At 45.8% G+C, this 18,470-nt stretch overlaps 1 protein-coding gene across 3 annotated transcripts in view; it reads right to left on the minus strand.

Annotated features, from left to right (window-relative positions):
• Positions 1 to 18,470, minus strand: part of F13A1 (coagulation factor XIII A chain) — a 63,423-nt gene that overhangs the window by 41,545 nt on the left and 3,408 nt on the right. For 2 of the 3 annotated variants that reach the window (XM_055800039.1, XM_055800038.1), the window contains 3 exons: positions 17,857 to 18,001; positions 11,906 to 12,094; positions 482 to 733 (listed from right to left, as the gene is read on the minus strand). In XM_055800039.1, the coding sequence (XP_055656014.1) occupies positions 482 to 733; positions 11,906 to 12,094; positions 17,857 to 17,989 (574 nt within the window). In that variant the 5' untranslated portion in view covers positions 17,990 to 18,001. The remainder of the gene's footprint in view (positions 1 to 481; positions 734 to 11,905; positions 12,095 to 17,856; positions 18,002 to 18,470) is intronic. The other variant, XM_055800040.1, reaches the window with a different exon arrangement.

Consider the following 18,470-nt stretch of genomic DNA (forward strand, 5'->3'; position numbering starts at 1 on the left):
AGATATTCCTTCCCAAATGTGGCAATCAGCGATGTAACTCAACAAAGTACGGGACACTGCCACAATTGCCCCAGACCGAGTCCTGGGAAAAAAACGTGCCTGTAGTGACTTGTCAGTTTAAGGCACACACAGGCAGGCAGGAGGTTCACGCTGATGCCTATTCAAGTCAGAGCAAAACCTTGGAGTATGTTTACTACAAGAAACAGACCCTGAACTGGTAAACACAGGCTTGGCCTCATAAAACTGCAGAGTGCAGCTACAGCACAGGCACAGGTCTGCAGCGTGGAGCTCCGCTCACACAGGGCTATTCCCCAGCCTGAAAGACTCGCCTCTTGGCAGAGTTACTATATAATTTCCAGACCCAAACTGGAGTGTCTCCAGCCTCCTTGGTACCAAGGTCCCCTTCCTGCACCACCCCCTCTCAAAACCTAATGAGCCCAGCAGCAGAAAGTGCAAACCTTTGACTCTGGTAAGTACTTACGCTGGCACCAGGGATTGAACAGGATGTAAGTGTCGGTTTCTGCATTTCTGTGTGTCCGGAGGATGCCAAAGGGAGTCCAGACAGCAACGTACAGGCGAAACTTCCCAACGACGCAGGTGGCAGAGGACATGATGGACAGGCGAATGGAGTTGTTCTCCCTGTAGGTAATCTTGGCTCCCCACTCACCGGGTCTTAGCACATCACCTACTAGTATTGGGATGTAGGTGCCTTTGTTTTGCTGTGGGTAGCGACCTGGAAAGAAAGGTGAATAGGTTCACCTTGTTTTGACAGTTTCTTAATTTTCTGGCAGTCCTCTGTCCCTTTGTCTTGTTTTCAACAGAGGTGGCAAGTTTTAATGGGTGGAAACCAGCGCCCTCCCTCATTGCTTCACACAGTGCCTGGTCACTTGGCAGTACAGCCACATGAATACATGCAACACCTCCCAGCAAGCAGCCTGCACAGACACTTCCACCCATCTCACTCCAGCAAGCTACAATCTTGCTGGCTCAGGCACTGCCAGGAGTGTAGCCCTGCCAGCATGAGCAGGCTTTCTTTGCTCACCGCTGTTTATCCCTGTGCAGCAAGCTGCCCTCCAACTTGCTCCTTGCCTTGGTGTCAGCTACACTGTTGGTAAGTTTAGGTAGGAGCCCCTTCCCCAGTTCAGATGCATCCACCACCCTCGTTGATTGTGTGCAAGTGCCCACTGGGGCATAGGCACTGGCCCTGGGGCTCTTTAGCAGAGCAGAACCTTGTTCTCCTCACTGCACTACTGTGCTGACAAGCAGAGAGCAAGTGCTCTTCCATGCAAGTTGACACAAGTGGAAAAAATACATGTCAGTCCACCAACAGGTACCCAATGCTCAGTTCCTCCCAAGCATCCACTCCTCATGGAAGGAGTGGGAACCAACTCTGGATACTCAAGGTATAGATGAGCACATCTGGGCTGAAACTTTCTCTGCAAGAAACAGGACCTGAAGTGTGACACATCTCCAAAGTACTGCATGTGATAGTCTACCTCATAGTAAGACAAATCCCACCCCAGAGAAGCCTATTTTACGCTGCCAGTTATAAAAAGCATCTAGATGGACAGGCTACATGTAAACATGCACACTGCCAGGATTCAAAGTTGTGTGAGGCTCCACCCTCTGAGCCTGAGGTAGAGCCAAACTATATCTGGAAGCCAACCAGCAGCACAGACAGAAAAGACATTTGTGAGAAGGCTGAGTTCCTTATCTCATTCTCAAATCTATTCTTTGTTTCATATTTTAGGCTGAAAGTCAGACTCTCTCATTCAAAAATAGGGTAATGAAAAGCAACGATGGCAGACAGAGAGACAGACTTCTATATTTTTCATTCCTACTATTTAAGAGCTTCAAAATTAAACTCACAAGGGTGTTGATTTTTCTGCTTGCTTATTTTTGTACAGCTGATGTAGTGATAATCCCAGATCTGAACAGTGTTACATTCTGGGAAAGGACAACTCCAGCTTTGCATCTGAAGCTTGCGAGCTGCCGCTCCATCCGTGTTTCTGAGAAATTTGGGGCTACTGTGCTTCATCCAAGAGATTATTCGGTGCACATGAATTTCCATTTTGCAGAAGTTCAATGCACATAAAGAGCTCACTTTGCCCTGTTGGCCAGGGATGCTGTAACCCATGAAACCCATTCAGATCAGCGAGGGATGCGACAGAAGGAAGAGACCTACAGAAGAAAAAAGGAGTAGAATAAGAGAGCAAAATCAATAGAAAACACTCAAAGATAAAGCACTGGACACTTCAAATATAAGTCATCAAAGGAAAGTCAGTCTAGAGAGAAGAGCCTATAGAAGTAACAGAGATAAGAGTCTTGTGCCTGCTAACAAATGGCGATCTGGGAGCTCAACATATTCTTGTTCTTTGTAGTGCAACTGGTTATGACCCAGCTTGCCTCTACAGTTGATATTTTGCTTCTAGTTTTGACATAATTGTTATTTTAAAAAAGCAGTCCACACAAACAAAGCAGCAGAGCCAACCAAGTAATTGAACTGACATCCTTGAAAAGCGTTAACAAGTGCTACTTTTAAAATACCCCCCTCTCCTCCTTCAGAAAGGCGGGAGGGGGGAGAGGTTACTATTTTAATGTGGTTAGGAACCCACTGGGGACAGAAGGAGCTGTACTGTGGTGGGGCTTTGCACCACCGTGTCCGTGTACACCATGTGTACGTGGGGAGTCTGCAGAATCATTTCCCAGTAAATCTGCCTATAGGAACCAGATAGGATCTCAAAGAAGCCATGAGGCCTTTGCAAGAAATCCTTATGGAAACCCTGTCACTAACACTTCATGGCAGGTTTGGCAAAGTACCAAGCCTCTTCTCACTTTTCTGAAACCTCAACATGCAAAACTCTATTCGCACTTCCAAACAAAGGTCCCTTTTGCATGCAAAGCCACAAGACACCCTCATATACTTGTTGCTTGAAAAGGGAGCACCTGTAGCTGCTGCTGAAGAGTATGCAAGGTCCTTTCAGCCCAGAACCTGTGCACACCCCCCACAGCTGCTCCCACACAGTAAGAGAGAGAGGTCACTGCACTATCTTGCTCACCTGTGAGGAGAAAATGCTCTGGGGTATTGCCTGCATCCCTGCAGGCCAGGCAAGGGAATATCCTAGAAGTCAGGATAACCTGAAGATGTTACAAACAGTAATTTTTACTTCTGATAGATGAGCAGGGTTTGGTGCTCACTAGTGGTTGCATAAAATCCTGAACCTATGAGGAAGCCTGGGAAGATGGGCAGAGCCCTCAAGAGTACAACCAACAATTTCCAATATCTTCTTTGAAGAGAGGACAGGTTTCCTAATCCTCTGAAATCAAAACTGAAATGCAAATGGAAGAGCGAGAGAATTGTTCTTTCTGATGGGAATTTGTGGAGCTGAATTGTAATCACACATCCAGACACCTGACAGCATCAGCCACACTAGTCTCATATACACACATCTGTTGTCTCGATACTGGAGTGCTGTAAAGCTGAGTAACTTTGGCATTGCATGCCAAGGTTACTGGCAAAAGAATCCTTACGTAGGTTCAGTACTATGTTTATCAACATCGTGGGGAAGTCCTCTCAGGATGGCTTGGCCATTTGACTTTTATCTACATGTTAAGCACAGGTTTCTGGCTGCAGTTGAAAAGTAGGGCCAACTTTGGCTCATAGTTGGGATATCTGTAATGTCAGCCCTTTCTCAGAAGGGATAACATGCAGTGGTGATTTCATTCTCTGGGTTAGTCTCTGAGGAAGGAGATTCAATGTTATCCAAAGACTCATTACCAAAAGCCTGCAAACGCCTGGCAGAGCACTCTCTGCAGGGTTTCTGGTGTTAACCGAACCCATGAAGAATCAGGACCAGGAGCCATGTAGACAAGATAAACTCTTTTTATGCTGACAGGAGGGTGCTTCTGCCAGCAGCATCCGCTGGCTCAGGATTTCTCCTGCTCTGGTTTGCTCCAGGAGCTGGCATCCTGAACCATGCTCCACAGCCAGTTCTTTGTGGTTGCCTCACGTGTGCTTGGGGTGTAGGAGGCTCTGGCCTTCACATGAGGACATGTCACAGCCAATTGCTCTCTGAAAGACAAAGTCGCCGTGTGACATCACACTGTTGGGATGTCTCTGTCTGCCCTCTCTAACAGCACATGGAGAGGGGAAAATCCAGCCTAAAAACTCAGGAAGCCTGGAGGCCACTGCACTGTCACCACCAGGCACTGGGTGAGCTTTTTATAGGCTCCTTTTGCAGCTTAGAAGATATCAGTCACTGAACGGGGGCTGCTGAGTGTCCTGCCTCCAAGGCAGGAGAGGTCGGGACACAATTCGCAGTGACCCTATTTCATGGGCCTCCAATGCTTTGCATTTCAATGCTAGGTACTAAGCTATGATACTATCAGAAGACATTATTTTTACAGAAACCTCCCTTGTACAGAAGGTTTAATGGCACAAACGTATCTCTTTTCCCTGCTGCACAGTGCACAGGCTTGCAAACCTTTCATACTTCTTCCTTATCCTTTCGTATCACACCTTGGTTTCTATAGCTATCCAAGTCGGGTTCCTAAAGCTCCTCTTCACTTCAGTTGGGGCTCAGCTCAGCTCAGCACCTCCTGGGGTTTCCAGGCACCTGGGAAAAGAGGAGCCAAATAGCTGCTGTTGCTATCAAAGGAGCTCAGGTCTCCCTCAGTGCTGCATCACAAGGCTTTGAAAGTAAATAAACATGAGTGATGGTCCACATGGCAAAACACACCACAAGTGGATGTGGGTATGTATGGGATGCCCCCCACCACACACTCACACTTTACAGGGGCAAAAAGGAGAGTGCAGTGTTTGTTAAAGCTTGCCAAAGTCTATTTACGCAGCGGCAAAAGAATGAGGCATCTAAACCACAAAACTGTGGCCACACACACATGCATTCGAAGTGAGTTATTTTTAACATATGCTTTACCTCCTTAGCATGTCAGCTCCGGGCTCGTCAGGCACGGAGGCAAGCTGTGTTTAATTCTGGGTAAAACTGCCACACCAGAGAGGGATTTACAGCAACAGAGGGAGAGTGAGAGATGGGTACAGCAAGTTCAGCTGCCAAAACACGAGTGCTCCTCCTCCAGTTACCCAATTCTGCTGCTGTTCCTTACAAGTGACTAACAGGGACCAAGGCTTGCTCAGATGATACTCCTCCTCCTCCTCCTCCCCTGCCCGGTCCCTGAAAGCCCCTATCTCCATCTGATTTAGTTTTTCCCTTGATCCCCACTGGACATACACATTGCTGTATGCGTGCGTGCATTAAACAGCTCCTTAATGCCACTGTCAAGTTAGTGCCCTGCTGTTCGTGCAGCCCACAGGGTGCTCTTGGACCAGCCCTACAGAAGTGAGGAGGTGTTTGACTTTTGGCAGGAAGGAGGGAAAATTTGGTAGCATAGAGATTAGAGATATAGTGAGTTTCAGAGGACATTTCCTCCCTGATGGAAGTAGGATGCCTCAGAAGAGGGAGGTGAGCAAAGCTATTTCTCAATAGTCTTTTGAGGAACCCTCCTTAGAAGATTGTTTTTTAAAGGAGTTGATGAATCTGTCTCCCTTTGGGACATATGTTACACAGAATAAAGTTAAGAATTTTCCCGTTAGGTTCATTTGTTTTACCTAGGCACACCCTTTCGTACAAAGGGTAAAGAATCTATTTCAATGCCAGCCCTAGAAGTATAATGGTTGTGACAAGTTGATAAATATATTTGAGCTGGAAGCCACAAGTAGCAGAAGTAAGCCTTATTGGAGCAAGCAGCCTGGGGATGGGTGTTGGTGTGCTGGGATCATGCCTTCTGGATCACTATGAATAACTACAATGAATTTCAGAAAAGGCAAAAGGAAGAAGAAAGAAGAAAGAAGAGAAAGAAGGAGGAGAAGAGGAGAAGGACAGAAAAGAGAGGAAAGGAGGGGAGGGGAGGGGAGGAGAGGAATGGGGAAAAAAAGGTAAAACAAAGAGAAAAGAAAGAGGAGAGATGCTCTAATAAAATCCCAAACTATCAAAACAAGCAAGAAAGGGAAACAATTTTTTGCAAAAAACAGTAGTGTCTTTAAGCTGCTACTGTAATATCACACCTGGGTTCCTCCCACCCTCAAATTCCATTGCCTTCAGAAGTGCTGCATACAAACCTGGAAATGTAGGAAACCCAAATATTTTGAAATAATTTTTGCTTATGGCTCCGGTTAGGAATCCTTAACATCTGACCACTCTGTCCCAGGAGTGAATGTCTCTAGTACTTTAAAAGTTGTAAAACATACACCAGAGTCACGCACCTCAGCTATTAAAACCATTAAAAAATACAGCTAGGTTTTATGTGCCACTTGATGCTGCTGCAGCAGTGCAAAAGGAGAGCATAATAAAGATAAAGATTCCTTTGCATGAAATACAGCATTCACGGAGCACCTCGAGGGACTACCTCCTCTCTGCTCCTCCGGGGCCTGGCTGGGAATTCTAGAGGGGAGGAAAAAATATATCCCAAATGCCTTTGTTCAGAAAGTGAAGAAGTTTGTTGTTTGCTAAGTGCTGGCAAACAGGTCTCTTCTCTGTCCAGAGTTATTCCCTAGGAAATGTGTTCTAGTGGTAATAAGTTATTCTTTCTCTCTCAAAATGGGACTCCATATTTAGACCATCAGGTGTTTCTGTGTTCAGTTTTTGGAGTTCTTTGTTAAACAGGGATATAGTGATTTGATAATCTCTCAGCATTGGTCACGTACCAACACCAACAGAGTTTGCCCCCAGCACCACAGTTAGCTGTTCTTGTATAACGCCAAGAAGGCTCCTAAAAAAATCAAGATCCAGCTTTTTCCAATCAGGAACTTTATCCCAGTAGCAGAATTCAGCTTGACATCCCACCCAAGGTGCAGAGGGACACCTCATGTCCCAGCCATTCCACCAGCTACCACCTGCCCTGCCCCAGAGCTACTGAGGACAACGGGTGACAGCAGGGGTAAAAATACTTCCCGGAGTTCCTTGTCTGACAAAAGAACAAAACCTCAACCCTCCTGGAATAACCCATGTCCCAACACTGCTGTGAAATTAGAGAAAGGCTGTGGACACTGTGGGACGGTGTGAAGAGCTCCGTTGATTCTGGTGTGGGTGTCCTGAATCGGACCCCTGGTTATTTAGTTGTACTCAGATGCCCTTCTGACTAGAAGTGGGAATGTGTTGTCACCTTAATAAGCCATATAGGTTCAGCTCTAACACCTTTAGGTTCTTAGCTGCTTTCATGTGTTTATAACTGTTCCTCTGGAGTAGGCCTGGGGAAGACTATGGAAAAAGGATCAGTAAGTCTCTGCTCTCATCTCAGCCCAGAAGCCAATTATTTGTAGAAGCCTGAGGAGCACCCACAGGTAGGTGCGTGGGTGTCCATGCAGGCACACGTGTGGAGAGGTGGTACTTTCTTCTACTACCGGTAGACTGGGATTTATGATCGTTCCAGAAGTATGCCAATGAATAAAATGTTCGTAATAATATTTAGGGCTAGACCAATATATATGGATTTATGAAGCCATTTAAGGAAAACACAAATAGACAACAATTTATGAGGATGTGGGGAAATATATCATTAGAGTAAGGATGCACCATGTAAACTCATCAACCACTCCAGGATTTACAGCCCTGTACAGGAAACTACTACTAAAAGCAAGATTGAAGGCCATATAAGCCCATCTAATCACACATCTGCTTTTCAGAGGAATCACTGCCAGTGCAGCAGTGACTGTGGAAACTTTGCAGCACTCACGCCAAGTGGGCTGCCCCGGGTGCAGGAGCCACACTCAGGCAGGCTGAGCCCCACGCTGTGGAAAGCCAAGAGCAGCACAAAGTATTCCCATCACCATGAAGGTGGGAGTCAGAAGAGATCAAGATGGGTGAAGGTGTCATTGGCTCTGCTGAGGTCCCTGGGGCTCCAAGCACACTGAAATTGTTCCCACTGTGGGGAACTGGATGTAAACACAGCATCTACACTTCTCCTGAGGCTCTTTCATCTCAACCCCAGACCAATAAAATGAGTATTTCCCAAGGGGTGATGCTCACCCTTCTTCTCATTAAAGCCAGGAAGTGGGCTGTGAGGAAATATTTGGTGATGGAGCAGCTCCCAAACCACAGGTACTGAGGTAGGGCTGCAGTCCAGCACAAGACCTGGAATAACATCCCATTACTCTTTATAAGTGGATATTTTTCCATGTGGATTTTTTGGCACATTCATTGTTTTCCATACTTTGGCAGACAAGTATGGTCCTAATTTAATGAAGCATTATGTGCAAAACTGAATTATAATCATTCACATGTTAGCACTTCAGCCAATTTCACCGATAATGACTCTACAGAAAAGTCTGTTAAAGCATAACTGACTTCAGTCTTAAGGAACCATCGTAGAAGAATATCAGTGACAGTGACTTTTGAGAGACTGGAGTGAATTATTTATGTATTTACACATACACACACATATATATTTTTACATAATTTAGTCCAATTCTAGACTCTGTATGGTCTTTAAATGGACCGTGGTTTAAAAAAAAATGTTACTGAAGATTGTTCTGTGAGTGTTTCAGACCTAGTTTCACATGACACAAGAAGCATTTGTCCCAGGTACCCTTGATGCATTATCAATTAGAAGGATTAAGCAGTCTCTACTTGCTTTACTTGCTTCATTAATCATCTTTTTAATGATGCAAAGAGGCAAAAATAGGAACAAAAAAAAGAAGTAAAACTAAATTTTAGGGAATAAAGGAAATATAATAGTTCTGCACACACACAGGATCAAGTCATTACCATTGTCACATTTTTCAGGAGCAAAATTATTCTTTAATGGATAAAAATTCTGTGATGGATTAACACCAATGCTGGGAAATTTCCAGTGCTGGGAACTAATAATTTCTGAATAGCTTTATATGGTGCTGTTGTATAAACAGCCCTCATTGTAGGCACAGCCCTACACAAAGAGACGTTGAGTTTTCCCAGCTCCAGCTGAATTCCCTGGGAGCCAAGGCCAGCCATCCCTACCAAAAATGTTTTTTGTACCTAATGAGAATATCACCTTGAAATGGCCAAAAGATTCTACAGCTCTGGACAACCTAGTCCACATTGTTTGGAGTCACCTTCCCACCTTGGAGATACTCAAAACCTGTCTGTAGGGCAAGGCCCTGAGCAGCTGGAGCTGCTTTGAGCACGGGCTTGGACATGAGACCTCCAGAGGTCCCTCCAGCCTCGGTCATTCTACAGTTCTGCTGCACCGTTTGAAATCTGCTGCTCGGCACACGGAAGGCTCCTTGGAAATGTCATTTAACAACCACCTGCCTATATTTCTGTGCACCCATCAGTTTCATCTCTCAAAATCAGCACTTTCCTAGGAGGTACACCCTTTGTTTCAGTGTGAAAAGCTTCTCCGAGCTCAGGCTGCCTCTGCTGCAAGGCTGATGCCTGAGCCAGTCCCTAGATGGTACCCAAGGGTACGGATTCGCCTCCCCTGCCTCTGGCCATCTGAAAGCCAGAGCCTGGCCTATGGGGGAAAGTCAACCGAGGAAAAAGAAAAATCCAGAAGGGAATTCAACCCATTTTAAGACAGCAGGGCTAAACTGCCACCTGGAGGTGCCTGCCTCCCTCTTCGGCTCACGCTGCCCACCTAGGCAGCCACTTTTGGGCTGGGCTCTCGTTTTAGGGCAGCTGGCATGAGGAGAGGGGAACACCCGCTCTTCAGGCAGATGAACAGAAAAAACTTGGGTGAAAATGACCACGTCTCCCCGTGACAAAAGGTTTGAGAGCACAGCAGTGAAACCTGGAGCGCTCAGTGCTCTTTCCCAAGTACAAGAAATCTTTCTTTTCTTCTGGACATTAAACATTGGACTTGCCACTAAAAGCAGAAGTACCAAGGGTCAAGCAGATTATCTCTGAATAATTTTCTTCTCCTTTGTGGACTGTTTTTGTTTTGCTTTCTGTTGCTAGCCTCTGAGAGCAAACCTTCTGTGTTTTCACCACATGGACTTGATCTTAAAGGTCTTTTCCAACCTAAATGATTCTACAATTCTATGTGCATAAAGAGAAACATCTGTGGAGCACTGAGTATTAACCAGGTCCCAACAGAGGAGCCTGAACATCTCTTCTCCCAGTTGAATCTCTGAGAGCTAAATTCCTTTGTAGCAAGAGGGCAGTGGTGCTCACAGAAGCAGACGCTTAAAAAACAGGGGAGGACAATAGCGTTGTATATACCCTGCACATGCAGCCCTTTCCTTCAGCTGACTGCCAGCCACCACACATGGGACAGCAGCACTCCCATTCCCATTTCACAGAAAGGACAGTAACAGTGAAAAATGAGGAGGGAAAGTCAACCACAGACTCATGGCTGACTCCAAAGTAATCACTCAGAACTACGTTTGTTCCAAGTCTGCCCTGGCTTGAGCTGCGTTTAACCCCACTCCTGCCACGGCTGAGGATGAGGGGATTTTTATCCACACTTAGAGATGCAAGGTACAAACCATGGACGGATGTGTTTGGAAACAGCAACAGGAAAATAAGTGAGTATGTTCTCTTAAGTGGACTGTGCAATGTCAAAAGAAGTGTTAAATTTCTTCTTCTGATACAAAATATCTGATTAAAACAAATGCAAACTGTACGCAATGCAATAAAAAACAAATGTTCCATTTTCCACTTCTTCTTGATACAGCTGTTTGTTTTAAACATATAAAGATTAAGGGAACAGTCGTGAATTTAATTAAATCCCAAAAGAACTAATGATATTTATGCATATTAAATTTTTAAAGGCACTTGTGGCTGCTCAGCCAATCATTCACTGGACTGTCATAACATGCCTTCCAACCCTAATTTAAATTAGAAAGAAGAGACCCATGAAAAAAAATGTGTAGAGAGTAACCTTTTCACTGCACATGTTTAAGAGATAAATGCCCATCTAGCTTTAAAAGGCAACAAATCTAATAAATGGCCACATCATCATAATTCAATGGTGGGGAAAAAAATCAATGTTACAAATTTTGGAACTGCATCTCTCAGGAAAGCAAATTAAAGCATCAATTCAAACCTACTTTAAAGAGTTTATAAGGAGAACATTGATGTCTTAACACAGAAACTCCCAGATCACTCTGGACGAGGCTGGGTCTTTCCCAGAGCTGTGATGTAGGGAGCAGTGTTCAGTGGGGCCATCTTTGGAGCACAGCAGGGATTCCCATTCTGTCACTTGCTTTTCCCCTTCTCTAGCAAGGTCATGCCCTTCTTTAGCCCTGTACCTTCAATAAGCCAACAAGTACATTAAGACCTGTGTTTCTGAAGAAGGTCTCTTAGCAAGAAGAAAAATGCTTTCTTGCTCCTTTTGCAGTAAATCAAGAAAGCCTCTGATGTGGCCCTGAATAAGTCTCTGGTCTAAAGCTACAACTTCTGCTCCTTCTCCCTGGTTACCAAGCTGACTGTAAATGCAGCTGCAAAGTTGCAAGGCCTCCTTCCACACTGTGAAATTTCCCCCCCTTGCATACTCAACGTTTTGTTATCCCACTTAATACACAGACATCTCTCCCACCTCAAACAACATATTTCTCCTCCCTGCATCTCCTAAACACTAATAAAAGATGTTTCCGATTCCACCTACCTTTCAGCATTGCTATGCAGCATTAACCAGAGATAACTTTGAAAGCTCAATAAAGCACAACTCCTCCTAAACAGAAAACCCTAGATACTGCTCCTTGTCTCACAAGCAATTCTGCTGACTTTCTTGGGTAGGGATTCAGACCCTGTTTAGAAAAGCCCTTCCTTGCCTATGGTTAAGCCTGGTTTTATGGCTTATCAATCGTAACAGGAAAAGACCCAGCTATTAAATACTGCTGTGTTCCTGTTTATGAGAGGCTCTGCAGCCTTACTTTGCTGATGCGACACAGCCTTTGCCAGGCACTTACCTATCAAATACTCCAGCCAGAATTGGTCCGTCTCTGGGTTGTAGGGTCGGTTGAAGTCAATCTGGATTTGGAAAGGCTGTCCCCGGCGCACTATCAGCTTGGGGCTGTAGTACCTGTCGGTGTGGTGCTGCTGCTTGTTGATCTCATGGGGGTCCTTGAACATATGAATGTCCACAACACGCAAGTAATCTGCAGAGACATGTAAATGAACAGAGAGCTGAGTCAGTATGATGGGGTGCCAGTATTGATATCAACATCATTAGAGGCCCTGTCCTCCCACTCCCTGGCATTGCCTTATTGAGGAGCACTGTGTAATGGAGCGTGCTGGATCTGTTTGGGGCTTACATCCTCCTGGCTCACCAGGGACTTACGGACCGACACTTCTCTGTCCACCTGCCATTTTCACAGAGGCTGCAAGCCTTCCAGTGAACAGCAAAAGCAATTGCAGAAAGAGCAGGTTGCTATGGGTGGAAAGCTGAACGTCCCCAAGGAGAGCTGGGCTCCATCTTCCCTTTGGCATCAGCTTTCTGCAAGTCTGGGCCTTGCTGTCACAAGTTTACCAGTGCAATCAGTGGGCCTTTGACAGCTGTGGCTTCATGTCTCCCTCCATTTATAAAATGAAAATTCATGGGGTTTTTGCGATGCTTAGATACATTAATGTTTGCAAGGCACTACTACTATTGAATGCTGAAGAGCCTGAGAAGCAGTTAATGATCTTGCATTCAGCTGAGAGCTTGAATTGTCTGTATTAAATAAGGTTTTGGTGTACTGTATGTGTCTAGACTCAGCTTCTCAGTACACCTCCACTGCTATTACTGTCTTCTTAAGAAAACTAAATATAACATTACAGTATATAATTACAGCATAGATAGGCAAACAGCAGTAGGTATTCTGTAACACGCACAGGCAAAGATTTGCTCCCTTCGAACCAGGCCTGTCTGAAGGGTTATAGCCTACCACTGCTAGAAGTTAGCATGCGCGGCTAATGACCAGTGTGGTGTGGCAGTGGGGTAGCCAAAGGCACCTGCAGTCACCACGAGCTGTGCGACTATACCGTAGTGGGAATCTTCACATTCGAAGTCTTCTCACACAATGAACAACCACATGAAAATGAACTGGACATCATTCTTCCACTTACATGCTTGGGCAGACAATCACAAAACCTCTGCCAGGAGGATCATTACTGCTCACCACCAGGAGGGAGACAGAAGAGTAAAGCTTGACTCAGCTTGTCTTTCCAGGTGCTGACAGAAATTAGCTGATTTCTGCATTTTATACTGGTGATGACAGAGCCAAAGTCATACCTGGCAAATAGAGGTGCACATTTAAGCAGCTGGTGGAGCTGTGTGTACCTGTGATGGTAGCTAATTTGGCCTGCTATTGCATAGGCTGTGAGCAGGAATGATGTGCTCAGCCAATGCGTCGGATGTCCAAGTCACTGAATGTGGCCCACTTCACAGAAGCTCAGACAACAGCTTTGCACACAGGTTTTCCTTGAAGGTGGGGAGAAACTGCATGGCAGCCAGCTCTGGACAAGCAGCAGCACAGCTCCCTCTCTGTGTAACCTCCAGGTGTGTGCATTAGCCCTGTCCTTCCGCAGGGATGTGTTCAAGACAAGCAGAGCCCTGCAAGCAGCAACTCCCCTGGACACCAGCATGGTCCTTCTCTTGCCCCAGCCAACCCACCCAGCCCGGGGTGTGGGTGGCAGCTAACTGGAGAGGGGGGAAATAAGGGCAGCAAGAGCAGGTCCCACTGGTGCATTGTCCCAGTCGCTGCCTAGCCTTGCCCTTCAGGAAACAGAAGGAAAGGAAGCTACCCGAGGACACAGCAAGGTAAGGATCCTTTCATGGAAAAGCCATGGACAACTGAACCCAAAACCATGCGCCTCCTGCTAACGCTAATCTGCGGAAAGGCTGGAATACCCTGTTCAGTACTGAGTCAGGCTGAACGTCCCATGGCAATGCTGTTGTTGTTATTCTTTGCTCAATTCACCAGGCTTCTGGAGTAACTTCTGTAGATCTCCACTGGTTTGACCGCTGGCTGAAGTTACAGAGGTGGTTTTTGCATGAAACATTAAATGTGTTTTGCTCAGAAATTGCTCTCGTTGCCCCTCTGTGAAGTGGGGCATGTCTTTGCCTCCCTCACTGCAAAAGTTACCGATGCTCACTCACAATAATGCTGACAAAGTTCACAACTAAATTACATGAGGCAGGAATTTCCCGGAGAGGGGTAAAGTGAGGGCAGGGGAGAGTCTCTGCCATTCTCTCTCCTAACCCCTCCCAGGCTGAAAGCACTGCATGTAAAAGGTGCATATCTTGGGGCTCTGTGAGGGGGGAAGCTATCAGTAAGTTTGGCTCAGGTTCTTCCTTCCAAGGAGGCATAACAATGGAGCTGAGGGTTTGTTGTGTTTTCATCTCTTGTTCTGAAATAAAAGGCAATGGTGACCTTGCCCTTCTGTCACGCTAGCACCTTCAAGGAACTTCAGAGCTAAGCTACCCTGGGCCATCAGTTCAGCGTTTGCTTCATTTTTTCTTAGGACTTTACTTCCATCAAAATGCAGCTTTTCCACATCTGTAGAAAACACATTTCACTTTCAGTCTCAGTGTTAAAATGTATGTGGAGCTTGCCAAATGAAAATAACTTGTGACCTAGCCTGCGTTAATTACAGTAATGGTAATTACAGAGGACAAAACATGAGCAAGGTAATGGGATGTGCAAACACCATCACCTGGGTGCCATCAAAAGGAAGGCTCCGGGCAATGCACATGTCACTGCTTTATCTGTTTGTGAGGGACAGGTGGCCATTGAGGCCTCCTTTGAAGTCAGGTCCATTTGATGGTTTGCCCCTAGTCTGGTTTGCCGTTTAGTGCAAGCAGGTTTGCTGCAGGAGAGGCAGCAGTCTGATGCTTTCTGAAAGCTTTTGCAATGTTAAGCTTGCATGGAAATAAATGAGCACAAGCTTGAGCTGTTTTTTGAATAACAAGAACAACCTTCAAACATCAGGTTTTCTTCGAGGACCAGAGAGAAAGGGCTCCGGATTACAAACCAAACAGCGTGAGGTGCCCATCACTCTGCTACCATGGGAAGCACGATTCCTTGGCGAGTGGCTGAACTTTGCAAAGGAGAGCGCGTGGGGAGCTTGCAGACCGTGGGGCCGCAGGGCTGTGTCCTCCCACCGAGCGGCTGTAAGCGCCAGGCCCACTCATAACACATTGCGGTGAGATGAGCTGGCTGGGAAGAGCCAGGGGGAGGACACGGCACAGGCGTGTTCACGGAGACACAGACTTCTTGCTGAAGAAGCACCCGGGGGCTGTGCATCCTCCTCACTGAGCATCTCCTCCCTCAAGCAAGCCGGGCTGCAGCAGCAGGCAGCCCACTGGCCGGGCAGGGGAGGCAGCTGTCCCTGGCACAGCCTCTGCTGCTCCCTCCGGCTCTGATTCAGCCCAGTAGAAGTGGGTGTCAGCAAAGAGCTAGTCAAGCACAGGGCTTTACCTCATCCTGGAGTAGTAGCTAAAATAGGTCAAGTGAATCACACCCTAAAAATGCCTTTTTCTCTCGGTTGGCTGTCAAGGGAAACGAGGGTGACTGGCTTAGCTGCAGACACCTACACTGCACAGATCAAGGGCAGGATTCAATGAGATTTAGATATCTAAACGATGTGAGCCTGGTATGTAACCTTTTATTACGGCCGGTTGGTGGCTGGTTGCTGCAGCCAGTGGAGCTGAGAGAAGGGCACAGATCACCCTGGAAGTGACACCCACTGCCTCTCTGGACAGCCTGTGCCCTCCCCTCCCTGGATGGCTCCGTGTTGAAGTGATCGGACATAGGTGAAGACACTGATGTTTAGATGTTTGTAGCAGGTGTCCAAGCCTACCCCAAAGGCTAGAAAGCACCTCAGGTGTAGCAGCAGGGATAAAAGCATTTGCAAGCTTTTTTTCAGTGTGTTATGGCAGCGAAGCGTGGGAACCACCACAACAAATTTGGACAACTCAGGTGTGCAGGAGAAGGGGAGGGATGTGGCACAAGCAGTTCTCGGCAAGGGTGTGCTCGCGGCGCTAGAGCCCTGTCGTACTCTGCTGCTCCTGCTCTGCCTGCAGACGCTGACTTTATCCCCCAAGCACAACACTGCGGGTGCTCTGGGCAGGCTCAGATCCTGAATGTAAGTCCCAGCCTGAGCTCCATTGGTCTATAAAACTTTAACGTGGTCCTGACAGGTGACTTAAGCATCCTACCCCAAAGCAGTGTGTCCAGGGACCACACTTAGAGCAGCTGGTATCACAGGCATAGATCACAGCTGCTGTGCACTGAAACAGGAACGCTGCTGCAGTCCCTTCCCTCAGCTCACCCCTTGCATGTTGTTGCTACAAGCGTTGCAGAGACAAACTGCACAGCAGAGCTGATCCAGCTGTACAAAGAGTTTTGCTGTCATGCACAAATCTATTTTTCAGCCATAGCAGTCCCATAGCCAGGTTTTTTCTATGGCCACACGAACTCTTCCTTTAGACAAGGGCTGTTTTTCTCACCAGCAGCATCACCTTGAAGCTTACATTGGGTTCCTGCCTCACCTCACTTGTTCTGATGTTCCTGATTTTCCATTGCATTTCTGAAAAGCAATGGAAAATCCACCCACCAGCACCGTACTTCATTCAGAGCCTGATGTGAAGCACATCAAAAAGCAACAGGCATCTTTCTGCTGGTACTGGTGGGCTTTAGCTACAGGCTGCATTCCTTCTAAGGTATCCCACACTTACACATCTCCAGCTTCTGTGAGCACATGGGGTTTCAAATGCTATCTAGTCAGGACCTGTACTGCATTACATTTGACAATTTAAACACACGTACTTGCCCCAGAGCTACAGGGTTGTTTGAAAAGGTTCAAGCAAAGTTTCTACAGTCTCAACATGCCAGTTAGTTTGCTCAGGCATTTTTTAAAATAAATTATTTTTAAAGAAATGTGTGTGAATTAAAATGGGGGAGGGGAGGAGAGGTGTGTGTGTGGTTAAGACACATGATTAACATTACAGAAATAATGCTTTGCAATAAAAATTTGGACTTGTCGCTTAAAATCTCTTAGCCTGTTTCCCAATGTGTAAAATGCAGTAATTAATGCTTTTCCACATTTATTAAGCTCTCTTTCAACCCTGGATGAAAAGTCCCATCTGAGCATTAAGTACTATGACATCTGGCTACCTTGAGTAGCTGTGTTCAACAAGTTCTGCTGTTCATTTCGAACAGGCCAAAAAATTAATGTCATTTAGTTGGTGACTCATTCAGGAGCCAATCCTGATTTCTTTTTAACCAGATCTTACCTATTTTTTATTAGGTTCACTCTGAAGAGTTGGCGCTGAGAATGTGGTTTGATTTGCCCATCCCCTACCCTGATATTGTTTTGTCTCCCCAGCCAAACGATTGAAACACTTTTCAGGAGAATAATTAAAAATACGGGAATTCCTTTTAGCTTCACATTCATTTTTATGAGTAAGCCAAACTTCTAGCAAAAGTTTTCTTGGACAGACAGAATTTTGCAGTAGTTTTACAGTCAGTTTAAGGCTGTACAGACCAGAAGGGACATTAACTGGGAAGGGTCCTCCCGCCCTCTTTATCCCAGTGCTGCCACAGCCATGCCTGAAGCCAGCAGGTCCTAAAGTGACTCCATGATTGTGGTAAAACTGGGAAAACCCATTCTTGCCTTTTTTTAACCACTCCCACAGTTCAAGCTGCAAACTGGTCACTCAACTTCTCCACTCCTCATTTTCCTTACCCATAACCTGCGGTAACATTTGCATGCACACAAGTGGTTTTTGCAAGTTTTATCATAAACAGCAGTAAAAGCTATCTGAGATCAAAATATGTAAGGAAAAAAAGTGGTCTGGTTTGAATTCATAGACCTGGGCAGAGGTGAGTAAGAATAAGATGTTAAAATACACTCATGGTTTAATGGTACACTGTACCTCTTGGATTAAATCCTCTAGGTATCAATCCAAAAGCCTCCATCTCGGGGACCTCATTTTCTTCATCATTAGAGTTGTTTGATGGGAGGGCTCTCCTTCCATTCAGAGGAGGTTTCTTCTCGTTGGTGCTCATTGTTTCAGACTTCTTGTATCAAGAATGTTGTAATACCATAAAAGAAAGAAAAAGTGTGAGGAAAAAGCAGACATGAACCAACATGGCACATGTAAGACGGAAGAAACCAAAAACAGTGTGGGGGTGCCAGTGAGCTACACATTTTTAGACTCACATAAATAAAAACTGAGAGGCAGAAAACATCAGTCTAATGATGGAGTACAGCTCTCTAAGGATTGGAAGGCATTTTGTGTTTGTCAAAACACATGAATAAGAGAAGAAGGGGGGCGGGAGAAGGAGAGGAAAGCCTAGCACAGAAGTATTAGGAGAAGCAAGGCGTTAAAAACATCAGGGAGTTTCAGGTAAAAGCACTGGAAAATCATTTACTCTCCCACCCTCCAAAACAGCACTACTGAATCCAAAATAGCAAATTATATTTCCAGAAAGTGCATCACATGCTACCTCCCCTAATAAAAATGACATTCTAAGTTATACTGCAATC

This window comes from Falco peregrinus, chromosome 3, assembly GCF_023634155.1.
Source record: "Falco peregrinus isolate bFalPer1 chromosome 3, bFalPer1.pri, whole genome shotgun sequence".
NCBI lineage: Eukaryota > Metazoa > Chordata > Aves > Falconiformes > Falconidae > Falco > Falco peregrinus.